The sequence below is a fragment of the Hyperoodon ampullatus genome, assembly GCF_949752795.1.
Source record: "Hyperoodon ampullatus genome assembly, chromosome: 19".
Lineage (NCBI taxonomy): Eukaryota > Metazoa > Chordata > Mammalia > Artiodactyla > Ziphiidae > Hyperoodon > Hyperoodon ampullatus.
Window position 1 is genome coordinate 37,301,247 of NC_136932.1, and position 24,237 is coordinate 37,325,483.

The following is a 24,237-nucleotide window of genomic DNA, read 5'->3' on the forward strand; positions in this document are numbered from 1 at the left end:
TTGCGGTGGCTTCTCTTGTTGCGGAGCACGGGCTCTAGGCGCGCAGGCTTCAGTAGTTGTGGCGCGCAGGCTCAGTAGTTGTGGCTCGTGGGCTCTAGAGTGCAGGCTCAGTAGTTGTGGCGCACGGGCTTAGTTGCTCCGCGGCATGTGGGATCTTCCCGGACCAGGGCTCGAACCTGTGTCCCCTGCATTGGCAGGCGGATTCTTAACCACTGCGCCACCAAGGAAGCCCAGGGCTGCCAATTTTCAGTGGAAAATCCCAACATAATTTCAAAGTTGGCTCTCTGTATGCGCGGTTCCACATTCACAGATTCAACTAACTTCAGATCGTGAAGTACTGCAGTATTTATTGAAAATAAGTGGACCCACACAGTTCAAACCTGTGTTGTTCAAGGGTCAACCACATACGTTATCGAAAGTTAGAAAGTAGTCACCTTTAAGGCTGGAAAGAGACATGATGGGGGGATGTCGGTAATGCTTTGTTTCTTGATCTGGGTGCTGGTTACCGGGATGTGCTCAGTTGGAGATCCAGGAAACTCTACACTTAGGATATATACATACTTCTATATGTATATCATGTGTCATTTAAAAAGTTGGGTGTTTAAAAATGTTCCTGGACATTTTCATTTCCAAGGAGGAAATGCAGTTTCTCTGTCCCCACCTCCAGTGTACTGTTCCTTGCCCTGCCTCCTGGTCCTCATCACACAAAATAGGACATTGTTATGATCTGTCTTCTGGTTTTTGACGGTTTGAGTACTTGAACTGAATTTTGGCTATTTATGTCTCTCCATTTCTTCTTCTTCTTTTTTTTTTTTTTTTTTTTTTTTGCAGTACGCAGGCCTCTCACTGTTGTGGCCTCTCCCGTTGCGGAGCACAGGCTCCGGACGTGCAGGTTCAGTGGCCATGGCTCACGGGCCTAGCCGCTCTGCGTCATGTGGGATCTTCCCGGACCGGGGCACAAACCCATGTCCCCTGCATCGGCAGGCGGACTCTCAACCACTGCGCCACCAGGGAAGCCCTTGTTTTTTTAATATAGATGATTTACAATATTGCATTAGTTTCAGGTATACAGCACAGTGATTCAGTTATGGGGTTTTTTTTGCAGATTCTATTTCATTATAGGTTGTTACAAGATATCGAACATAATTCCCTGTGCTATGCAGTAAATCCTCGTTGCTTATCTATTTTATGTATGGTAGTTTGTACCTGTTAATCTCATAATCCTAATTTGTCCCTTCGCCCCCCTCCTTTGGTAATCACAAGTTTGTTTTCTAGGATTGTAAATCTGTATTGTATATACATTAATTTATATTATTTTTAAATTCCACATATAAGCGGTATTGTATGGTATGGGTCTTTGACTTATTTCACTAAGCATAATAATCTCTAGGTCCAGCCATGTTGCTGCAAATGGCAATATTTCTCTCTCTATATATATCACATCTTCTTAAGCCAGTCGCCTGTTAATGGGCACTTGGTTTATTTCCATGTCTTGGCTATTGTAAATAGTGCTGCTATGAATCTTGGGGTGCATGTATCTTTTTGAACTAGTGTTTTCATTTTTTTTCTAGAGATATACCCAGGAGTGGGATTGCTGGATCATATGGCAGCTCTATTTTTAGTTTTTTAATGAACCTCCATACTGTTTTCCATAGTAGCTACTATCTCTCTCCATTTCTAATCCTACTGAGTTTCCTTAAGTAATTAAAATATTTGACATTTGGGATACATTCTTAGTATTCTCAAGCACTAAAGATAACAAGAGTGATCTTCTCAGAGTCTGTTATTGAGATGCAGTATATTATTTTGTTCTCCCAACAGTCCTGCAAGATGAGACTGTTGTGCCCATTTTAGAGATGAGCTAAGGCTCAGAAATGTGGAAGCACTTGACTGAAGAGGAACAGCTCCAAACTGCTCTTTCCCATAGTTCATGTCACACTTCCAAGTGTTTCGTTCTGCAACAGGCTCCATTCTGTTTAACAGATTTTCTGTGCTTTTCACCCCCAACCGGAAAGGGAAGGCCAGATGGCTCACTGCCACACCGGTCTGAGCTACATGGAAGCTACCTGATAAGAGGGTTATAGGAAGAGAAGGTGAGGGTGTTTGTGCTGAAATCCCAGGTCCTAATCCCTAATGCCCAGCCCCAAACTGCAGAGGACTCTCTAATAGTGAGGCACCCGGGAGAGCTTTAAAAGGCTTGGCAGGAACTCTGAAATCAGACCCGGCCAGCATGTGTTCCTGAATATCAGAAGAGACACTATATTTACCCCGAAAGCCCTTTAGTGCACAGAGGGCTATAAATAGCCATTAGGACCCAAGCAAGTGGCCTTAACACATGGCTTTCCTTCCAAAAATGCAGACCCATTTTAATTAAATTTGTAATTAACCTTTGGGAGGGCAGGCCGGATTCCATTTGCTTCTGGAGACACCGTGAGTAATTTTCTCTGCATTGACCATTTGCGGATTAGCGTGCCGGCCAGGTGTTCTAGGAGGCAGCCCTCTGGGAGTCCGCACAGAGCCTGGCTCCCTGGACAGCGGGCTCCGGGCTTGGGGCATGAGTGCGCCCCACAGCCTCAGGCCTCCCCCTGCCCCGTGTCCCGATCAGAGCCTCTTTGCAAAGCGGATTCCTTCTTCCCATTTTCCTGCAGCGCAAGATGGGAGTCCCAGCTCTCCTCATGCTGCCCCTGCTGCTCCTGGGGATCAGCGGCCTCCTCTTCATCTACCAGGAGGTGTCCAACCTGTGGTCCAAGTCAGCCGTGCAAAACAAGGTGGTGGTCATCACTGATGCCATCTCAGGACTGGGCAAGGGTAAGCAAGCTTTGCCCCCTCTCGTGCCCACTCCTGCCCTGAAGGATGAGAGGCAACAGGGTGGCGTGTGGGTGAGCCCGCTGGGCAGGTCGGGGGTGCATCGAGGCTGTGTTCTCTCCCAGCATCTGTCATTAACCAGCAAGTGTCTTCTTTCTTGGAGGCTGCAGCTTTCTTGCCTGAGAAATGAGGGGACTGGAATATCTGGGGTTGCAAACTCACAGTCTAAGGGCCAAAATCGGTCTGCAGACATGATTTGTTTTGCCTCCAGGGGGGTTTCTAGAAATTTTGAAATGCAAGGCCCTGAGCTGGGGCAGTGAACTGGTGATGAGGCCAAACTTGGGGGTGGGGTTGAAGTCTTGGCTCCACCACTTATCAGCTGGTGACGCACTGCTCAGCCTTGGGTTTCTCATCTGAAAGCAAGGATACTAATGCTTTCTGCCTCATAACACTGTTGTGATGAATCAATGAATTAATAGATGGAAAGCACTTAGAACAGTGCCTGGAACTAGAGTGGGCACCTCTCAAGTTTAGCAATGGTGATAATTATGCAGAACGTGCAAACACCAGTGTGCCACACACCCCACTAACCCCTATTGTCTCACACTCGGCCTGATTCTCTCAACCACATCACCTCCTGGCCTTGAAGCCGTTTACGTTTGCAACTCCTGAATTAGATGGTCTCAGAGGGCCCTTCTGCTGGTGGCATGTGTGACATAAGAGACAGTAAATGCCCTCAGGTTTTTAAGATTCTCTCTCATCCCTAACAATGGTAGTGCAGCCCCATGTGTCACATAGTTTGGGTATCATTTTTGCTGTTGCTTTTGTTATTTTGTTTGTTTTTGCTGTACCGGGCCTCTCACTGTTGTGGCCTCTCCCGTTGCAGAGCACAGGCTCAGCGGCCATGGCTCACAGGCCCAGCCGCTCCGCGGCATGTGGGATCCTCCCGGACCAGGGCACGAACCCGTATCCCCTGCATCGGCAGGTGGACTCTCAACCACTGCGCCACCAGGGAAGCCCTGTTTATTTATTTTTAAAAGTCTCATTCTATTATAAGCAAACATTGTACAAATCAGGTGCCCAGGAAATATATCTCAGGAGCACAATGGCATTTTCAGAGGAATATGGTCTAGTCTCTGTCATGACTAGTGTCACTGCTCTTTTTCACTGTCTCTTACGACTCACCCTAGAAAGAAATGCAAAGCAGAAAAAAATAAAGTCCGAGTATTTCGAAGTAACTTGAGAAGCTGGGCATGGATGACCTTAAATCAACACTTAGCCAGGATACGCTGCTGACTACAGTGATTCTGGGTTCAAACTGCTCCGTTTCTCAGGTCCAAGGCAAGAAAAAAGTGAGGGGCACCAAGCGGATGACGTAGGCTACACACAGCCCACAGTACATGCCCAGTCCCACAGAACCTGACTGAACTCAGTGGGTAGCTCTGGGCAGCAGCAAGGAGCCCAGTTCCAAGCTGTCTCCTAGGGAAACCAGACAGATAGAGATCAGGACTTCTAACACTCACCCCAAACCCACACAGTTCGGCCAAGTCAGGGATGGGGTCACCTTGGACCCACTGTGTCTGCAGCAAGGGTGACTCTCAAAATACTTAACCACTGTCCTTGAACTGCTTCAGAGACCACAGACCCTGCCTATGTTTCATCACCTCTAAGATGCACGGGTTTTCCCCTTTCAACGTTTCTGAAATTGAGCTAATTGTCTCTCAGTCAGCGGCATCTTACAATTGTCACGGGCCATCCTCGTGCATTTTAATATCTCTGAAATCAGAAAGCCTCTTGCAGGCGGGTGGCATCTTAGGTTTGAGCAACTATGGAAGTAAGGGCTCCGTGTATTAATATGTTTGCTGAGTGAAAAAGAACAAGCCTGGCGTCTACGTGCTTGATACAAGGTACAGGTTGTGCTGAGCTGATAAAGAATAAAATAAGGGGCTTCCCTGGTGGCGCAGTGGTTGAGAGTCCACCTGCTGATGCAGGGGACACGGGTTCGTGCCCCGGTCCAGGAGGATCCCACATGCCGCGGAGCGGCTAGGCCTGTGAGCCATGGCCGCTGAGCCTGCGCGTCCGGAGCCTGTGCTCCTCAATGGGAGAGGCCACAACAGTGAGAGGCCCACATACAGAAAAAAAAAAAAAAAAAAAAAAAAAAAAGAATAAAATAAGAACACCTGGGTGTTAGACCTAATGCCTGGCCTTGGCAGAAAGGACCCATTTGGGAGTGTGCCTTTGGGCTGCACCAAAGCAGTGATGCACCACTGGGGTCCACCTGGCAAAGGTGAGGTGTCAGCAGAGAAGGGGGGGGAAATGAGTGATGGTAACAAACACCCATGGCTGCCTCTCCTAAGGAGGTCTAGGCCACGGGTTTGGTCTGGCTCCTGGCCACAGACCCTCACCCTGCCCCAGTGACCAGCCTGTAAGAGTGCCCGTCATCAGGGACAGTAGAGCCCCAACCTGCTCCTTTGTCAGCAGCAGAACAAAGGACCCAACGGGAATGTCAGCACTTGGGGTCCCTCCTGGCTTCACCACTCACCAGCGGCGGGGTGGTGGGTGACCCCGCTCCCCTCACTGAACCACGCCCCTCTGGTTTGTGAAACATGACCTCCACGAATGCCCACACCCAGCGCAGCTGCTGCCGCCACTCAGAATTACAGCCCAAACGTGGGGAGGCTAGGCATTCTCCCTCCAGGTGAAGTTTCTTTTAGTGAATTGTGTCATTATAGGAACCACATATATTGAAGAGGATTTTTCAAGAAAAAAGAACCGAAAACACACCCAGAACCCCACCCACTTGGGAACTCTTCATCCTATTTCCTTCCAGCAACTTTATGATGCTGAGATGTATAACCATCAGGGGGCAAGCACACATGGGTGGGGAGGGGTATAGGGAGACAGCCCACTCCGGTCTCTCATGCAGAAGGGAAAGTCTTCCTTTGCATCTTGATTTAAAAAAAAAAAATCAGATAGTCTCATAGCTTTCTGATTACTATTAGATTATACCAAACCCTTTGGTCACGATAAATTCCCAAACATAGCTTTGATTCAGAAACTGCAGTGCCCAGTCCAATACATTGATAAACGTGTCCGTTTTCGTTGAAGTTCAAGTTTCCTTCTCCCTTCCCATCCCTGCCTCCAGCGAGGGCGAGTTGCCGGCCAGTTTGCTGCTCTTTCTGACCCTCTGGGTGTGGAGAGGCAGGAAGGAGAGGAGAGAAGGAAGACAGGAAAAATTCTCAGGTGACTGACACTCTTAGAAGCCGGCTTCGAGCTCCATGCCTGGCACACATTTAAAACCGAGTGGGGCTTCCCTGGTGGCGCAGTGGTTGAGAGTCCGCCTGCCGATGCAGGGGACACAGGTTCGTGCCCCGGTCTGGGAAGATCCCACATGCCACGGAGCGGCTGGGCCCGTGAGCCATGGCCACTGGGCCTGCGCGTCTGGAGCCTGTGCTCCGCAACGGGAGAGGCCACAACAGTGAGAGGCCCGCATACCGCAAAAAAAATAAATAAATAAAACCGAGTGGATTCTTTCTCTCATGGGCTCTACTGTGGGTCCTTCAGAGGCGCCCCCTGGGATATTCACCTGCACTTGCCGCGGGGCAGGTGCACTCCCCTTGCTCAGTTCCCGTGCCAGCCCTGGTTTGGGGCAGTCTGCTGCACGTACGCCCTGTGTTAGAGTCCCACTGCCCTTCTCAGAGGTCTTCTTGGGCAGAATTCAGGAGCTCCCAGCCAGCTCATGATTCACCTCTGGTCCAAGCGGTTGTGGTGGATGGGAGGGTCCTTCAGTAAAGAGACCAACCTCTGGGGCAGCCCCAGCTCTCCTCCCTCTGCTCTGGGATAGTTGGCGACGCCCATGAGATTTCCCAGGTGCAACTCAGACATCACTCTGGGCTCCGGCTGCAGGGAACTCACAGTGTGTGTTCAAATGGTCCATCTCTTCTCTCTAGGATGGAGATAAGGGGCAAAAACTCCCCTAACAGTGTTCTCTCCACAAACACCCCCTTTCCAAGTCCCCTCTCTCCTCTGCCTTATCCGTTTGCATCCTATTAGGAGTAAAGGGTATTCATGAAACAGGGTTTCAGTAATTTTCTTTGAAAATCTGCACCTTGGACTATCACTTTGGAATTTTATATATGATCTTGGAAATCCCAATTTTAAATCTTGTTACATAATCATAGGTGCAATTTAACAGCCAATAACACACACACACAGAGTCAAGTGTTATGGCACTGTGTTAGACACACTGTTTGAATCTTTTTAAAAAATCTTACTATATTGTGAGATTTCCATGTCAGTAGACCCGTTTCTGCAACATCAGTTTTAAAGCCTTTGAAATAACTGATATAGATACACCATCATTTACCTAACCAACATCTCCAACTCTTTATTATGATAAATAATATTTTAACTATTCCATGCAGACATTCTTAATTATCTCCTTAGAATAAATGCCCATAAATAAAATAACTGGGCCATGCTTACTTTTAAGGCTTCTTTTAATTTTTCTTCCAAAAGACTGTAGCAATTTACACTACAACCAGCAGTGAATATGTGATTATTACCAATTTTGTTTTGATTGTCATTTTTTAATTTGCATTTCTTTATTATTGGCATTGAACTTCTATCTTCTGTGTATTAGCTCTTTGTGTTTTTATGAATTGCTTACACATCTCATTAGCCAATTTCTTTATTAGGGCCTTTATTGATTTACAAGAGTTCTTTGTGGATTAAATAAATTAACCCCTTTTCCGATATATGTATTATAAATAGGTTTCCTCAATTTATCTCCCTCTTAATTTTTATTTATGTTTTCTTCTGTAAGGAAGGATTTTTTTTTAAGGATAAAAACCTGTAAATAATTTGTATTATTTCTTCCTTCAGTGCTGTGCTTAAAAGATCTTTCCCCAAAGCAATATATCTATTTTCTTCTAGGTCTTTTATGGTTCTATCTTTACGTTTAGTTATTTAATACATTTGGTACATTGTACCTAGATTTTTTCCCTCTCAAATAGTTATCCAGTGGGCCAAAAACCTGTTTTAAATAATATGTTCTTTTCCAGCTGATTCAACGTGCTAACTTTACCATATGTTAAATTCTTATGAATACTTGGCTCTATTCTTTTTTATAAATTTATTTATTTTTTTACTTTTGGCAGCGTTGGGTCTTCATTGCTGTGCGTGGGCTTCCTCTAGTTGTGGCGAGTGGGGGCTACTCTTCGTTGCGGCATGTGGGCTTCTCATTGCGGTGGCTTCTCTTGTTGCAGAGCACAGGCTCTAGGTGCCTGGGCTTCAGTAGTTGTGGCTCGCAGGCTCTAGAGTGCAGGCTCAGTAGTTGTGGCGCATGGGCTTAGTTGCTCCACGGCATGTGGGATCTTCCCGGACCAGGGCTTGAACCTGCGTCCCCTGCATTGGCAGGTGGATTCTTAACCACTGCGCCACCAGGCAAGCCCACTTGGCTCTATTTTTAATCCGTATTTCTATCTATACTGGAAACACTAACAATGCTTTCATCTCTGCTGCTTTGTAATATATTTTAATAACTGATAGTCCACTCCCATTATTGTTTATCAAAATGTTCTTTGGTTCTTGCATATTTATTATTCCAAGTAAAGTTTGTAAGTTATTCCAAATAAAGTTTAGGATCTTTCTGTCACTTTCCAAGACATGCTGGGATCTTGATTTACTGCATCAAATTCACTTGGAGATGGATTGACACCTGTATTGAATTTTGCCAGCCAGAATCGTCAGGGACAGCCCTTTTCTCAATAAAGCACCTACATTTAGAGAAACCTTCCATTCTCTATGATCCTAACAATTCAAGGTGACATTGTTCACAGTTATTTCTTTTTTATAAATTTTATTTATTTATTTATTTATTTATTTATGGCTGCGTTGGGTCTTTGTTGCTGCGCGCGGGCTTTTCTCTAGTTGCAGCAAGTGGGGGCTACTCTTTGTTGTGGTGCACGGGCTTCTCATTGTGGTGGCTTCTCTTGCTGCAGAGCACGGGCTCTAGGCGTGCGGGCTTCAGTAGTTGTGGCATGAAGGCTCAGTAGTTGTGTCTCTCGGGCTCTAGAGCGCAGGCTCAGTAGTTGTGGTGCACGGGCTTAGTTGCTCCGCGGCATGTGGGATCTTCCCAACCTAGGGCTCGAACCCGTGTCCCCTGCATTGGCAGACAGATTCTTAACCACTGTGCCACCAGGGGAGCCCCACACAGTTATTTCTTGATTCAAGTTTCCCTCTGTCAGCAGAACTGACCACAGCTTCCCCCGACCACATCTGTTTCTAGACCTCACTGAGACCTCCCCTCCCTAGAGCCTTCTCCTTTCCTTCTCCATCAGCCCCTCCTGCCTGCACTTCTGCTCCCATCTGGCTTAGACTGAATGGTCCAGCACATCAATGGCTCCCTCTCCAATACCACAATCCCCCTGCCCACAGTGCCCACTTATCAAACCCCTGCCAACTGTCCTGTCCAGCTGGCCCCCTTCTCTCCACCTGCTCCAGCTGTTGAGACTTGCAGGAGAAAATCACACAAACATAAGATCATTTAGAGCCATGGTACACAGGATTTCCAGCCCCTAGTGGGCACCCAGTACTGCCCAACTACCCTTTGGCATCCCCAGGCAGCCCGGGTCACCAGTGCTTGGTGTAAAAATGGGACAGTAATAGCTACTCCCCTGTAGTAGGTGTTGGTGCCCCTCCTAGATTCCTGTACCTGGTCAGTTCATCCATCCCCAGGTCCTATGAGTGTTGGTGGCCATGGCTCATAGACTTGCCCTCTGCCAGTGGACACCCTTTGTACCCACCCCCGGAGGGAGGCAGCACACCATCAGTGACTGGCTGACACACGTGTACAAAAGACAGTCCCCTTACATCCAGGTGGGACAGTCTTGCAGCTGGATTTACAGTCCAGAGCCTTCCTTGGGTCCAGCCAAAGCTAGACTTTATCCTTCCCCTTCACCTACCCCATGCCCTTACTCCCTGACAGATTTTCTCTGAAGAGCACTCCCTGAATTAATCCTGGCCACCTGAATCCCTGTCTTAGATTCTGCTTTTAGGGAACCCAACCTAAGAAACTGCTGCATGGGATGACTGTGAGAATTAAGTGAGCTAATATATGTAAATCCCTTTCAATAGCTACTCAAGCAAGTAAACTGTCAAAATCTGTTAGCTTTTATTGTTCTTAAATATCATTGTTATTGCCACATAAGAATACTTGTATCTACCAACTACTTCCCAGTTAAGAACACTGGGTGAGGGACTTCCCTGGCAGGCCAGTGGTTAAGACTCCACACTTCCACTGTAGGGGGCACAGATTCAATCCCTGGTTGGGGAACTAAGATCTTGCATGCCGTGCGGTATGGCCAAAAAATAATAATAATAAAGAACACTGGGACATTCGGTGAGTCAGAAATTCATCCAGAGTAAAACTTACTAGACAGCAGGCAGGTTTCCTTTCTTAATAAAAAGAACCCTGGCTGGAGTATCGACCCACAGAGAAAATGTGGAGGAAACTAGTGACATTTGGTCTGAAAAAACATGGTAGCTGTCTCCAATATCTTCAGATTGAGTCATATTTGGAGCTGTGCTCCTGGGGGTCTTGTTTGATGGAGTCATCTTTCTGTCCAGTTTAAGAAAGAATATCCTAATAATCAGAACTACCCAATGGAGGAGGGGTTATTTCACACCCCTGTGAGGTGCCCTTCACAGGAGGCAACCATGCTGAGCCTGGAAACAAGAAGAAATTCCAGAGGAAGTTGAATGCAATGACCTCTAAAGGAACTCATGGCTCTAAGGCTTTTGAATTCTTTGAACCCTTGAATTTGTAAGAAGGAGGGGCTCCCCATCAGTGGTTTCATCCAGTGTGTCCTGTCCTCCTTCCTTCTTCCCCTCAGAGTGTGCTCGGGTGTTCCATACCAGCGGGGCCAGGCTGGTGCTGTGCGGAAAGAACTGGGAGAGGCTTCAGAGTCTATACGATGCCCTGATCAGTGTGGCTGACCCCAGCAAGGTAAGGCCTTCTGGCAGCCGGCATGGGCAACCCCTGGACACCCTTAGCCTTCGTTGCTTGTTACAGAGCAGCTCTTTCGGTGAAATTTGGGTGAAATTTTGCTTTGGGGAAATGTAATTTTTTTAATGTATTTTTAAAATTTAAATTTAATTTATTTTTGGCTGCATTGGGTCTTCATTTCTGCACGGGCTTTCTCTAGTTGCGGCGAGCGGGGGCTACTCTTCATTGCCGTGCGCGGGCTTCTCATTGCAGTGGCTTCTCTTGTTGCAGAGTACGGGCTCTAGGTGTGCAGGCTTCAGGAGTTGTGGCTCGCGGGCTCTAGAGCGCAGGCTCAGTAGTTGTGGCGCAGGGGCTTAGTTGCTCCGAGGCACGTGGGATCCTCCTGGATCGGGGGATTGAACCCATGTCCCCTGCATTGGCAGGCAGATTCTTAACCACTGTGCCACCAGGGAAGTCCTGGGGAAACGTAACCTTGACACAGGTAAGTCTGCCAACTTGGGGGTTGGCTCATTTTGACCCCTCATCGTGCCTCTAGCCTCTGAGCCTCCCCCCACCCATTCTATTTAAGTCAGACTCAAAGAGGATCCAGAAAATATGGCATGTCACAGATATGGGCTCTGTTTATAAACACTCATGGCTGATTTTTAAAATAATACTTCAAATAATATTTCCTTCAAAGAGGGAGTTCCCTGGCAGTCCGGTGGTTAGGACTTGGCGCTTTCACTGCCATGGCCCAGGTTCAATCCCTGGTCAGGGAACTAAGATCCCGCAAGCCAAAAAAAAAAAAAAATTTCCTTCAAAGAAATCAGGGAAGTGAAGTCCCCTTCCATGAAGTTACACAGGAGGTGAACACATTTCAATGCAGCTGGGGTTTTCAAAGCATTTCTGGAGCATTGTTTAAGAAATTGCTTTCAGGGGCTTCCCTGGTGGCGCAGTGGTTAAGAATCCTCCTGCCGATGCAGGGGACATGGGTTTGAGCCCTGGTCCGGGAAGATCCCACATGCCGCGGAGCAAATAAGCCCCTGTGCCACAACTACTGAGCCCGCGTGCCATAACTACTGAAGCCCGCATGCCTAGAGCCGGTGCTCCGCAACAAGAGAAGCCAAGGCAATGAGAAGCCCACGCACCACAACGAAGAGTAGCCCCTGCTCACCACAACGAAGAGTAGCCCCTGCTCGCCGCAACTAGAGAAAGCCTGTGCGCAGCAACGAAGACCCAACGCAACCAAAAATAAATAAATAAATGAATTTATTTGAAAAAAAGAAAAAGACATTGCCTTCAGAGAGTTCTCTTCAGGATTTTTTTTTTTTTGATCTTTTCCCTTGATGTTGAGTTTGATTTTGGAACTAGCCAAAAATCATTCAGAACTAACTCTGGTATTTGAGGAGATGGAGCAACCAGGATAACACAACATACTCCAAGGTATGTTTCTTGGGATCTTATTAGGTATTGGTTATTAAGTAGTAAAAACGAGGTTCTGAAGTCAACTGTGTGGGAAATACTGAGTTAGGCCAAGCTTGTCTGACTAATTTCTTTACTGCGGGACTTTTCAGGGCCTTTGCTATGCAAATGTGCATTGTGTTATCTCCAAGAAGAACATACGATAGTCTGCATTTCCTAAGCAAATTTGACCAGGGAAACTTTTTTAAAGGCCATATCTCAGGGCTAGTGTTTGTCAAACACCGGGATTGCATTCATCATATGGTAACATCAATTTTTCCATCTGTATCCCTTCGAATCCATGAGAATCTTGACGGTATCAAATGTTTAGGGCTGAACACAAATGCCTGGCACATAGATGGTGCTCCAAAAAAATTATGTTGACTGTATGATTTTGGCCAAAAATTAAATGTGGCTACAAAGTACTGGGAAGATTCTCTTGTGGCTTGGAAGCCAGTTTGAAAGAATTCCCAAAAAGGAGCTCAGAAGTGTTACAAGAAATGACATCACCAGCAGAATCAATGCATGGCCTCCACTTGGATTTCTCAGGTCTGGCCCCTTGACCAGAAGTTCAGACTTACGACTGCATGTTTGCGTGTTGGGAATGTTGTTGTTGCTCTGGTCCCCAAGGATGCATCCTCTCCATCAATTTCCTTCCTCCCAGAGCCATCTCTGCTTCTTCCTCATTTGTTTGTAGTCATTCCATGAGCTCTGAGTTTCAAAAGGGGCGGCTCTTAGACTGAAGGGTCCCAAGGTCTGAGGGGACGTACCCACATGTGCCTTGACTCTCTCATTGGTCCAGCAGACATTCACCCCAAAGCTGGTCCTCTTGGATCTCTCGGACATCAGCTGTGTCCAGGATGTGGCCAAAGAGGTCCTGAATTGCTATGGCTGTGTGGACATCCTCATCAACAATGCCAGCATGAAGGTGAAGGGGCCTGCCCATAAGATTTCTCTGGAGCTCGACAAAAAGATCATGGATGCCAATTACTTTGGACCCATCACACTGACCAAAGGTCTCGTGAGTTTGACCTTCCCACTGGCTGCTAGAGAGGGCTCTGTTATATTTCCAGACAGTCACCCAATTCTGGATGGAGCCTCAGCCCCTCTTTCAGAAAAATCCCTGCTTATTTGGTGAAAGCTTTCAGCATCTGACTGTAAATGTTGATGAAAGAAAAGGGACTGTGAAAGTCTCTGACTGGTATATTCCAACCTGCCTCTCCATTAAGCCCCCTCCCCACACCCTGCCCTTTTCTCCTCTTTTCTTACTCTTATCCATGGCTCCCCTCCAATCCCATTCCACATCTCTGGACCACTGTCTTCATCCCCTGCAAATCTTTTACTATAACGACCCTGTGGTTGATCTGCTCCTAATGATGACAGTTGGTCCAAGGTTGAGAAAGAGTTGATCTGCAAGAGACCCAGAATACTGTCGATCCCTTTGCAGAAACAGGAAGGCAGGAGGATGTCTCCCTTTTAAAGGTAAAATGGTGGTTCCTGTGTGGAGATTTCTAAGGGTCAAGTTCAAATGCAGATCTGAAGCTGGCGTTAGGGGTGTTGCTAGAGATGACATGGAATAGAACCAAGAGTTGGAAGCCCTCCTCCCACCCCAAATAAAGTTTATCAAAGCAGGAGCACAAAAGGGAGAATATAAGCATGGAGAACGTCTACACGTAGGGAGTAGTGTGTTTGGCAAAGGCTGAGAAAGCATGATCTTAGAGCTGCCTTCTCTATGGCCAGAATCTCCATGATAATGGGACTCTGAGAGCTGTGACAGCTGAAGGGAAAGAAGTACTGGGAGCAGAAAGATGACTCCCCAGAGCTTCTAAGATGATGCCCCAGAGATTACAGTTTCCTCCAGCCCAGTCGCTGTGGACACACCAAGCAGGCCAGCCAAGGTGTGTCCTTCACTCAACCTCTGAGAGCTCAGGTTCCCTGGCACCACGGTGAGGAATGCAAACTTAAGTCTTCTGATATTTTTTGCCATCTCCCTATTCAATCTGTGCTATTATTACTCCATATCTTTTTCTAAATTTCCTCATTTGTAAATTAATTCAATTCAGGAGGAAATCTTTACCATAAATTAAAAACCCCTTTCCCTCTCCATCAATACAAGAAAACCTGAAATCAGAACAAAGCAGTAAGTTCTCCCAAGACAAAGGGCTGAGGTCTTTCTTCTCTTTTTTTTAAAAAGATTAGCACATGCAAGAGAATTATTAAAGACCCATTGGAACCAACTTTCCTACTGGAAGCAATAGGACAATTGGAAAGGGATTACCTTTCTCACTATTGAAATCAGTGTCACTCCATGCACATGGATGGGTCATTTAAAATCACCCAGAGACTCCCCTGGGGGTCCAGTGGTTAGGACTCTGCACTCTCATTGAAGGGGGCCTGGGTTCCATCCCTGGTCAGGGAACTAAGATCCTGCATGCCACATGCAGTGAGACCAAAAAAATTAAATAATAAAATAAAATAAAATAACCCAGCAATTCCCCAGTCGAGCCCAGCCCACTCTTAGGAAACACTGGATAAGTGGTAACCAGGGTCCATTCCATCCGTGTCCCACTGTAATCTAACTGTCAGGGAGGTAGAGGAGCCCTCCGTGATGAGGGGAAGGGCTCTGCCTGATGTTGCCTGACTCAGTCTCAGGTTTGTAACTGTGACTCTTTGTCCTGTGCTTTCCAGCCCTGCTCCCCAACATGATTTCCCGGAGGGCCGGACAAATTGTGTTAGTGAATAACATCCAAGGGAAGCTTGGAATCCCATTCCGTACAGCCTGTAAGTTGCTAAGACAAACATGTTTCGTCCTATGTTATGTGTCTTTTTTTTTTTTTTTTTTGCGGTACGCAGGCCTCTCAGTGTTGTGGCCTCTCCCGTTGCGGAGCACAGGCTCCGAACGTGCAGCCTCAGCAGCCACGGCTCACGGGCCCAGCCGCTCCGCGGCACGTGGGATCTTCCTGGACCGGGGCACGAACCCGTGTCCCCTGCATTGGCAGGCGGACTCTCAACCACTGCGCCACCAGGGAAGCCCTGTTATGTGTCTTATAAGACAAGAGATGTGTGTCTAGGACTAGGCATGGGGTTACACTGGGGAAGAGGGTCCAGAGATGAAAGCATCTGTTGGCTTTTCTTTCATCCCTTCAGCTCCTATTTTTGACCATCTACAGCGCACAGGTGACTATGGGAGATAAAGATAAGCCCTCCCCTCAGCCCCCAGAAGCTCACGTCTCACAGGCGGTCAGGGCATGTCCTGGCTGGACACAATCAATGCCAGATCAAGGGCACGCTCCTGACATGGGTGCACAGCCCCAGCTCAGATGCCCCCTTCTCTGTAAAGATGCCCCTGGAGAGACAGGAACAATTACAACTGGGAAAGAAAGGAGGGGTGCACATCCCTAAAGGGGAGAGGGATGGAGAGGGTCTGAGGAAGGAGGAAGCAGAAAAGGAAAGGGACACAATTCCAGGGGAGGTGAGAGAGAGAATTCCAAAGGTGAGACTCCTCTAAAAAGTCCAAGGAGGAGAGGGACTTCTCGGTGTATGTTCCTGGGACCCAACTGGGAGAATTCTGGAGACATTCCCACCTCCCGTGAGGTAGGATGTGGGAGGGTGGGGGAACATGTCTCATACATTTCCTTATGGCCCAAAGTACCATGCACGAAACCGGAGCTGGGTAAGCAAGTGTCTGGTGGGTAGAAAGGTGAGAGGGAGAGAGGAATGAAGAAAGGGGGGGTGGGGTAGCCTGACGTAGTCTTCTGGGGCCACCACAACAAAATACCCCAGGGACTTCCCTGGTGGCACCGTGGTTAAGACTCCCTGCTCCCAATGCAGGGGGCCCCGGTTCAATCCCTGGTCAGGGAACTAGATCCCACATGCATGACACAACTAAGGGTTCGCAGGCCACAACTAAGGAGTCGGTGAGCCACAATTAAGGAGCCCACCTGCCACAACTAAGACCTGGTGCAACCAAATAAATAAATAAATATTAAAAAAAAAAAAAAGACCAGGTGGCTTAAACAACAGAAATGTATTTTCTCACAGCTCTGCAGGCTGGAAGTCCAAGATCAAAGTGTGGGCAGGCTTGATGTTTCCCGAGGCCTCTCTCCATGGCTTGCTAATGGCCTGCTCCCCGGGTCCTCACATGGTCTTTGTGTGCGGGCACCCCTGCCATCTCTTGCTCTTCTTATAAGGAAACCAGTCCGTTGGATTAGGGTACCACCGTAACAGCCTCATTTTAACTTAATTACCTTTTAAAGGCCCTTATCTCAAAATACGGCCACAATCTGAGATACTGGGGTTAGGACTTCAACATATGAATTTGGGGGTGGGATACAATTCAGCCCATCATATCCCCCTAATAGTGTTTCACTTTCCTTTTCTCGATTGCATTAGTTAGGCTAAGCCGACGGTGCTGTAAAGACCTTTATTCCTCCTCCATATAACTGTCTAAATGGCATGGCCCAGCTCAGCGGGCATCACTGTTCCTCACGGTCACTCGGGGGCCCAGAGTTGTGCCAAGTCACAGCTTTGCCATCATTTTCCACGTGGTCAAAGCTAGTTCCCACCCCACATGGGTTCCTGCTGGCAAGAAGAGGGCGTCGTGCCCATACAGCACTGCTCACATCCTGTTGTCGAGAAGCCAGTCACATGCTTACCCCCTTGCTGCAAGGGATGCTGGGAATTGCAGTCTGCCTGTGGGCCCAGGATAGGGAGAGGAATACATCTGGGTCTGCACAGGGCAGTCTTTGCCACATACCTCATTCCGTCTCTGACCCAGCCCATCTAGAACCTCACCACTATTCCTCCTACTCACAAACATACTTGTCATTTTCAGCAGGTGGATTACTTTCCACTTGCTCGCTGCCTTCGTTCATTTAACAAACAGCAATCGAATGCCTAGAACCAGGTGCTGGGGACACAGACAGCAGTGACATGATACAATGTGGCGTGGGCAAAACAACTGGCCCTTTGGCCTCCAACTAACAGGGAACCCAATGTACTGCTTTCCTTGGAACATTTCTTTTTCTTTTTTTAAAATTTATTTATTTAGTTTTGGTTGCATTGGGTCTTCATTGCTGCCCACGGGCTTTCTCTAGTTGCGGAGAGCGGGGGCTACTCCTGGTTGTGATGCATGGGCTTCTCACTGCGTGGGCTTCAGTAGTTGTGGCTCGTGGGCTCTAGAGTGCAGGCTCAGTAGTTGTGGCGCACGGGCTTAGTTGTTCCAAGGCACGTGGGATCTTCCCGGACCAGGGCTCGAACCCGTGTCCCCTGAATTGGCAGGCAGATTCTTAACCACTGTGCCACCAGGGAAGTCCTAGCTCCTGCATTCTTAACCCTGATGGCTTCAGGACCTTGGAGAAATCACTCCCTCAGGGAATCAGCCTTCCTGACTGAAATGTTTTATATACATTTTCTCACTTGGATAGGGTGATATTATCCCCACTTTATTTATTTATTTATTTAGCCCATTTTATTGATTTTTAATTTTACTGAAGTATAGCTGATTTACAACATTGTGTTAGTTTCTGCTGTACCGAAAAGTGACTCAGTTACACATATACATCCTCTTTTTCATATTATTTTCCATTATGGTTTATCACAGGATATTGAATATAGTTCCCTGTGTATTATGCCCATTTTAAAGATAAGAAAACTGAGCCTCTTTAGGTAAAAATGAGTCACTTGCCCAAAGTCACACAGGGGGCCAGTGGCTAAGTTGGATTCCGTCTCATCTCTGCATCTGTCCACTGCTTCACAAGGGCTCTCTGTCCTCAACTATGAAGTGAGGGGCAGGTGACTTGAGGCCTCTCCCAAAGGAGCTCGCAGGGATGTGTGTCCCCAAGGCCCCTCCTGGGAAGCACAGCAGGACCCACGCCCACCCCCGGCTGGTTTCTCTTCCAGACGCCGCCGCCAAGCACGCGGTGCTCGGCTTCTTCGACTGCCTGCGGGCCGAGGTGGAGGAATACGACGTCACCGTCAGCACCGTGAGCCCCTCTTTCATCCGCTCCTACCACGTTCATCCAGGCCAAGGAAACTGGGAGGCCTCCATCCGGAAATGTGAGCTTTCAGAGTGAAGCCAGAGGGACAGGGGTCACAGAGGGCTCTGGGGGAGGGGGGGTCCAGGGGGGTGTTCCTGAAGCATGAGACTGGGGACGGTGAGGCCCCTGCACCCAGCTAACAGTGGGGAGGGACCCCAAAACTCAGGTCCTGAGGCACCAGGTAGATGGAATCCTAACCTGCAATCAGCAGACCGAAGCCACGTTGGGCTCCGTCAGTCACAGGCTCTGTGACCTTGGCCACTGGGACTGCCCGCCTCTGGGCCTCAGTCTCCCATGTGGAATAGCCAGGATTTGGTCTTCGAGAACTTCCTGTTCCCCCTGCCCTAGAAGGCAGCACAGAGAAACTCAGAGTCTGGCCCCAACTGCCTGCATGTGCAGTTCGCCTCAGTCACATATTAAGCAACTCCCTTCATCTCTCTGCCTCTGTTTCCCCTTTGGGAAAATGAGGGCTAATGGTAATACCTAACTTGTAGATTCACAGGGAAGACGGAAAGTTCCAGCTCATAGAGGGGTTGGAGCAGCGATCAGCACATCCTGAGTGGTCTGTAAATGCACCTATGATCAGTATTCTAGAATGCTCTACACAGAGCAGCTACCCCCTGCCCGAGGCTCTATCTACATTAGGGAATCAAGATGAATCAAGACGTGGGCAAGAGGTTCCAGGAGGCTCTGGACACACACAGCTTCGCAACAACTGTAAACAACAGCCCCTTCATACATCCGGCACTTTCCTATCTTCTAAGCTCTTTCTCATCCCCTCCGATGGCTCATAACCATCCTGGGATGTTAACGGGGCAGAAAACTGTGCCTACGTTACAGATGTGGTAGCTGAGGCGCAGCGGGTAAAGTGCCTCCCCAGGGCGCACGGCCAGCAGACGGCAGAGTTGGTCCCGAGACTGGGACTCCAGAAGCGCACACCCGTCCCCACCCCCGGGGTGGGGGTGGGGGCTCTGACCACACCCCTCCTCCCGAGGCTATAAGCCCTGCCCCCTCCTGGGGGCTTTTCAGTCTTTTTCAGGAGACTGACCTATGGTGTGCACCCCGTGGACGTGGCGGAGGAGGTGATGCGCACGGTGAGACGCAAGAAGCAAGAGGTCTTCCTGGCCAACCCCATCCCCAAGGCCGCCGTGTACCTCCGCACCTTCTTCCCTGAGGTTTTTTTTGCCGTGGTGGCCTGTGGGGTGAAGGAGAAACTCAACGTCCCAGAGGAGGGTTAACTGCAGGGGGCCAAAGGGGTCACCCCGCGGGGAATAAAGGCTTCACGGGCAGTTGCGGGATCCTCTATTCTCTCAGCACTTGGGGCCCCAAACAATTCCCCAACCTGCGCACCAGCTGTGGGAGATGTGCACCGTCCCAGTGAGGATGGCCTGGCGTTCAGCCCGGTCGCCCTGGGCCCCTGGGTGTCTCCCACGTGACTTTCCCAGGACTCACTTCCAGAAGCTTCTAGACCCTATAGAGTGACAGCCCGGCAGAAAAACAGGAACCATAACGGGTCCAACTCCCAAATACTCGCACTCCCACTGTGGTCATCAGCCTGCCCAGGACCTCAGAAAACCACCTCCATTTTACACAAGGGTGACCTGCCCACTCTGCCCCCAACCACAAAAGCTGAACTTGGCAACTCCTTAGGGCGGCGCTGTGAAACTGAACTTTCTTGAATGAGGGAAATAGTCTATCATCTGCAGTGTCCAGTATGGCAACCACTAGCCACGTATGGCTGTTGAATACCTGAAATGTGGCCTGTGCAACAGAGAAACAGAATTTTCAATTTTATTTAATTTGAATTAATTTAACTTTAAATAGTTGCATGGGGCCAGCGGTTCCCAGGCTGGCAACACAGCAGAGCTGTAATCCTCGGTCCTGGCAGAATCAGCCCTTTCCCTGGATTTAATTGGTCCAAAGAGAAGCCCAGGCACAGCTGCTTAAGGTGCAACAAATCTTGAGAACTTCTGCCCCGGGGCATCCAGCTCATTCAAGCCTCTTACATTCTCAAAGCAAAATTCATTTAAAACTGCCATCCTTGTTGTTGGTGGGTGTTTCTGTTAGTGTTTCTTAAACAAAACTGTTAATGATTCTTGAAATCTTGGAAAGTGTAGGGTACATTGTTTGCACTAATAATTGTACCTACTGATTCAAACTTTTCTAATATTTACAGATGAAAGAGGGCTCAAATTTCCTCCCTGAACCTAAGCCATTTACGAAATTAACACACATGGTACATGTCTGCATATATATATATATCTCCCTGATTTAAATTTAAAAAATTTAAAAAGCAAAATGTCCAGGATCACGTGATCACCAGGGAACCCAGGCTACCTCAGGATAAGGCTGCTGGTCGGGCTGCGTCGCCAGAATTTAGGAGGGACAGCTGAGGCAGGGCAGGCCTTCTATGTTATTACTGCTGTTGGGTGTTGGGATGCTAGAGGTGCTTAGGCCAGAATGATGGAGGGTCGGTAGGGGCTGGGAGGTGGGGGACGGACAACAGCATCGGGAAAACGACTGAAATGTGATAGGTGGCTAGAGACAGAGACGGCAGCTTTGGGGCAAGAAGGGCTGGAGCCAGGGCCGCAGGCAGCCAGTCCTGGGGTCGCACCAGGGCTGGGCTCCGGGTCTAGCTCCGCCACGCCCCAGCCCCGGGCCTGGGGTCCTGACCCGCTCTCTTTGGGGCCCTGCCTCCTCTCAGGTTGGAGTGGGGCTGAGGGAACCATCCTTTGGTGATGGGAGTAGGGGTGGACGGGCAGAGAGCGACTGCCTCTGGGAAGCATCCACACGGGCACCAAGCTGAATTCTGGGAAAGTAAAGACTGGAAGACTCCAAGGAGGGGGAAGACCTCAGACCCCTGGGATTCCCCCAAAAAAACCACGTTGAATGATGGCTCAGGAAGAAGGACCTTCGTGTCAGTGGGTCTGCTCCGCTGTCCCTGCAGCCAAACAGGGTCAGAGACCTGCAGGTGGATGCAGCCACAGCAGGACTGAGTGGCTGGCCCCCCAAGCTCCCTTGAGCTGAATTTCCGGTCCGTGGACTTTGGTCTCCCTCTGAATGGATACCCCCTATTGCCTTTAGGATGTCCCTGTGTCCACATAGACTGGCTGCCCTCTCAGGATGGGGCATCTCACCAGCCTAGCAAATGAGAAAACCTACAACCCTTAGGCTGAAACATATGGGAAATTTTATTTAAGTTGGTGGGGGGGAAGCATCATGCAATAAGAGGAATGGCCACCAGGTGTCACTGTGGCTCCAAACCTATTTTATAGCTTCCTCCTCTGAACAGAAATCCAGCACAGCAGAGCAGTAACAAGCCCACAAAACTGCATGCAATTCATCACCTCCAACGAGCATTCCCCTCCAAGATCCCATCTGGTCTTCACATCAACCCTGAGTCACTGGAACAGCCGACAAATCTATTTCACCGATGAGAAAAATGAGGGTGGTCATGCTCTGTGGGATACTCTTGGCAGAAGGAGGGCAGCCTGAAGGCGGTTGGTTGGCCCCTGGGGACACAGAAGGACTGGACCTCAGAGGCCAGTGACCATCCCAGACCACAGAGTGAACCAAAACACTGATTCACCCAAGTAACTAGAAAGTTCTATTTCAGGTATAGTTAGATCTAGGCGTGCAAAGGATGCCACCAGGATTCAGGGTTTTTGTTTGTTTTGTTTGTTCTTTGTTTTGTTTTGCCATCTCTCAACAACGTATTCTCCTGGGTGGGCTTCATTCTCAACAGGCTCTCCCCATCTTCACAACAAGATGGACACCAATACCTCCAGGCTCACATCCTATAGACTGAGAAGCCAGATAGAAAAAGATTCCTCTTTCCCCCTAGTTCCAACGCCCACCTGGTCATGTAGCCATCTTGAAACCACCACGTGTGTCTGATTGCTCAAGCCTGGGCCACGTGCCCATTCCAGGGCTGGAGACGTGGGGCAGCTCTGTCTGATGGACAGAGTGGGGAGGGAGTGATTTCCCAAGAGAAAATTAAGATGCTCTTACAACGGGCTTCCCCAGTGGCACAGTGGTTGAGAATCCGCCTGCCAATGCAGGGGACACGGGTTCGATCCCTGGTCCGGGAAGTTCCCACATGCCACGGAGCAACTAAGCTCGTGTGCCACGACTACTGAGCCTGTGCTCTAGAGCCCGTGAGCCACAACTACTGAGCTCGCGTGCCGCAACTACTGAAGCCTGTGCGCCTAGAGCCCATGCTCCACAATGAGAGAAGCCACTGCAATGAGAAGCCCGCACACCGCAACGAACAGTAGCCCCCGCTCACTGCAACTAGAGAAAGCCCGCATGCAGCAACGAAGACCCAACACAGCCAAAAATAAATAAATAAATGATTTTTTTTAAATTAAAAAAAAAAAGATGCTCTTACAAAAAGAAAGGGAGAACACACTTTCAGGCAAAACAAGCCTTTCTTTGTAAATGCTTATCTCTGGAGAAGACAAGGGAACTTCTGAGCATTTACCACCTACCTGCTACCTTATGAGGAACTTTATCACGTCACCTTATGCAATGCTACCAGCAAGCCTCCAAGACCGATATTAATGGTTCCATTTCTACTGGTGAAGAAAATAGGCTCAGAAAGCTGGGTAGGTAATTAAGCCCAAATCACAGAGCTGGTCAATGGCAGAGCTGGGACGTGGGTGGAGATGGCTGGAGCCCTTGCAGCTGAAGAGGACCAATAACCTATCAGTCCCTTTCTTCTTAGAACTGGGTGAGGTTTCCAAATGTAGGGTCAAATCACCCCCACCTTCCTGGTGTACCCTGGTCAACAGTGGTATTGGGGGAACTCTGGGTTGCAAAGTCAGTCAAGGAGTTTCCATTACAAAGGCTGAGGTACAGGGGGGAAGTTTGGTCTGGATTAGGTGGTGCTCTGCTGCCCAAAAGGGAAATGTCCAAGTATATAAACAGAGAGGAATCGGGAGGATTTAGCAGATACTTTTGGTGCCCTGTGACCCATCTCCCCACCCCCTGTCCCCAGTGTCAGCGGTAGCTATGACGGAAGGCTCCCACACCTGCCAACAGCATTCCAGCTCACCTCTCCACTTCTCTGCCCTGGGGGACTTTCTGTAAAGCCTGAGGGTCCCTTCAACCCTTGCAGGTGCAGTCCTGAATTGCACAAGAGTTAATGTCCCTGGGGGGGCATTGTTCACCCAGCAGGGGACAGGAGTTGGTGGGCAATGACCCAACCTCTCACATTTCGGAGGACAAATCTGAAGCACCTTAGAAGTGTTTTGCACACACTGCAGATGCTATCAAAATGTTCGTTAGCTGCAACTGTTACATGTTATCTTTTGCAGTAAGAGATGTAATCAAGTCAGCAGGAGCTTGGTTAACTCACCATCCCTGTATCTGTTCACGACAGGTGGTGTCCTGCTGACAGGATCTGGAAAGCAGGATGGAGCTAGCATATGCCTCTGTTTGTTCCCAGAACTGTAATTCTGTAACTTGTATAGATTACGATCTCCTCTCCTCTAGATGTTCTTTCTCCTCTGGCCCTTGGAGCTTCTGACATCGCCAGTATGACTTCCCAGCCCAAGATTCTGGACTTGCAAACCCTTCCTTCTGCTAGTGGAAGAGAGTGGAGGATAAAGCAAAGCAGTCTCAGACCTGGAGAACACGCTGGGAGCCAGGAGGGAGTTATCACCACCAGACCAGGGTCCAGACCTCAGGAGCAGGGAAAGGTCCAGGCAGGGTACCTGGGCTTCCAGAGGAGGATGGGAGACCATTTCTGCCAGGCTGAGCTAACTCAATCGCTGGCCATGCTCGTATCTGACTCAATGGCTTTCAACCTGCCTCAAACTCCAATTTACAAATGTCCAAAAGCAGCTCTGTAGTTTGAGAAAAGCATCCAAGTATTTCTGCCATGCTTCCTCCTGAAACATCCCTTGACCAGATGGTCACAGCGTACACTCAGATGCACGGTCA

General features: G+C 48.7%; 1 protein-coding gene across 2 annotated transcripts; it reads left to right on the top strand.

Annotated features, from left to right (window-relative positions):
- Positions 1–2,654: 2,654 nt before the first annotated feature.
- On the top strand, positions 2,655–19,529 carry DHRS7C (dehydrogenase/reductase 7C; the record flags this gene model as incomplete). Of its 2 annotated transcripts, none has more annotated exons than XM_079725245.1 (6): positions 2,655–2,808; positions 10,701–10,813; positions 13,056–13,269; positions 14,942–15,034; positions 18,155–18,310; positions 19,321–19,529. In XM_079725245.1, the coding sequence occupies 6 exons, from the start codon at positions 2,655–2,657 to the stop codon at positions 19,527–19,529; spliced, it is 939 nt and encodes a 312-aa protein (XP_079581371.1). The 2 variants fall into 2 exon arrangements, with proteins under 2 accessions (XP_079581371.1, XP_079581372.1); XM_079725246.1 differs by having other exon boundaries at positions 13,059–13,269.
- Positions 19,530–24,237: the final 4,708 nt, after the last annotated feature.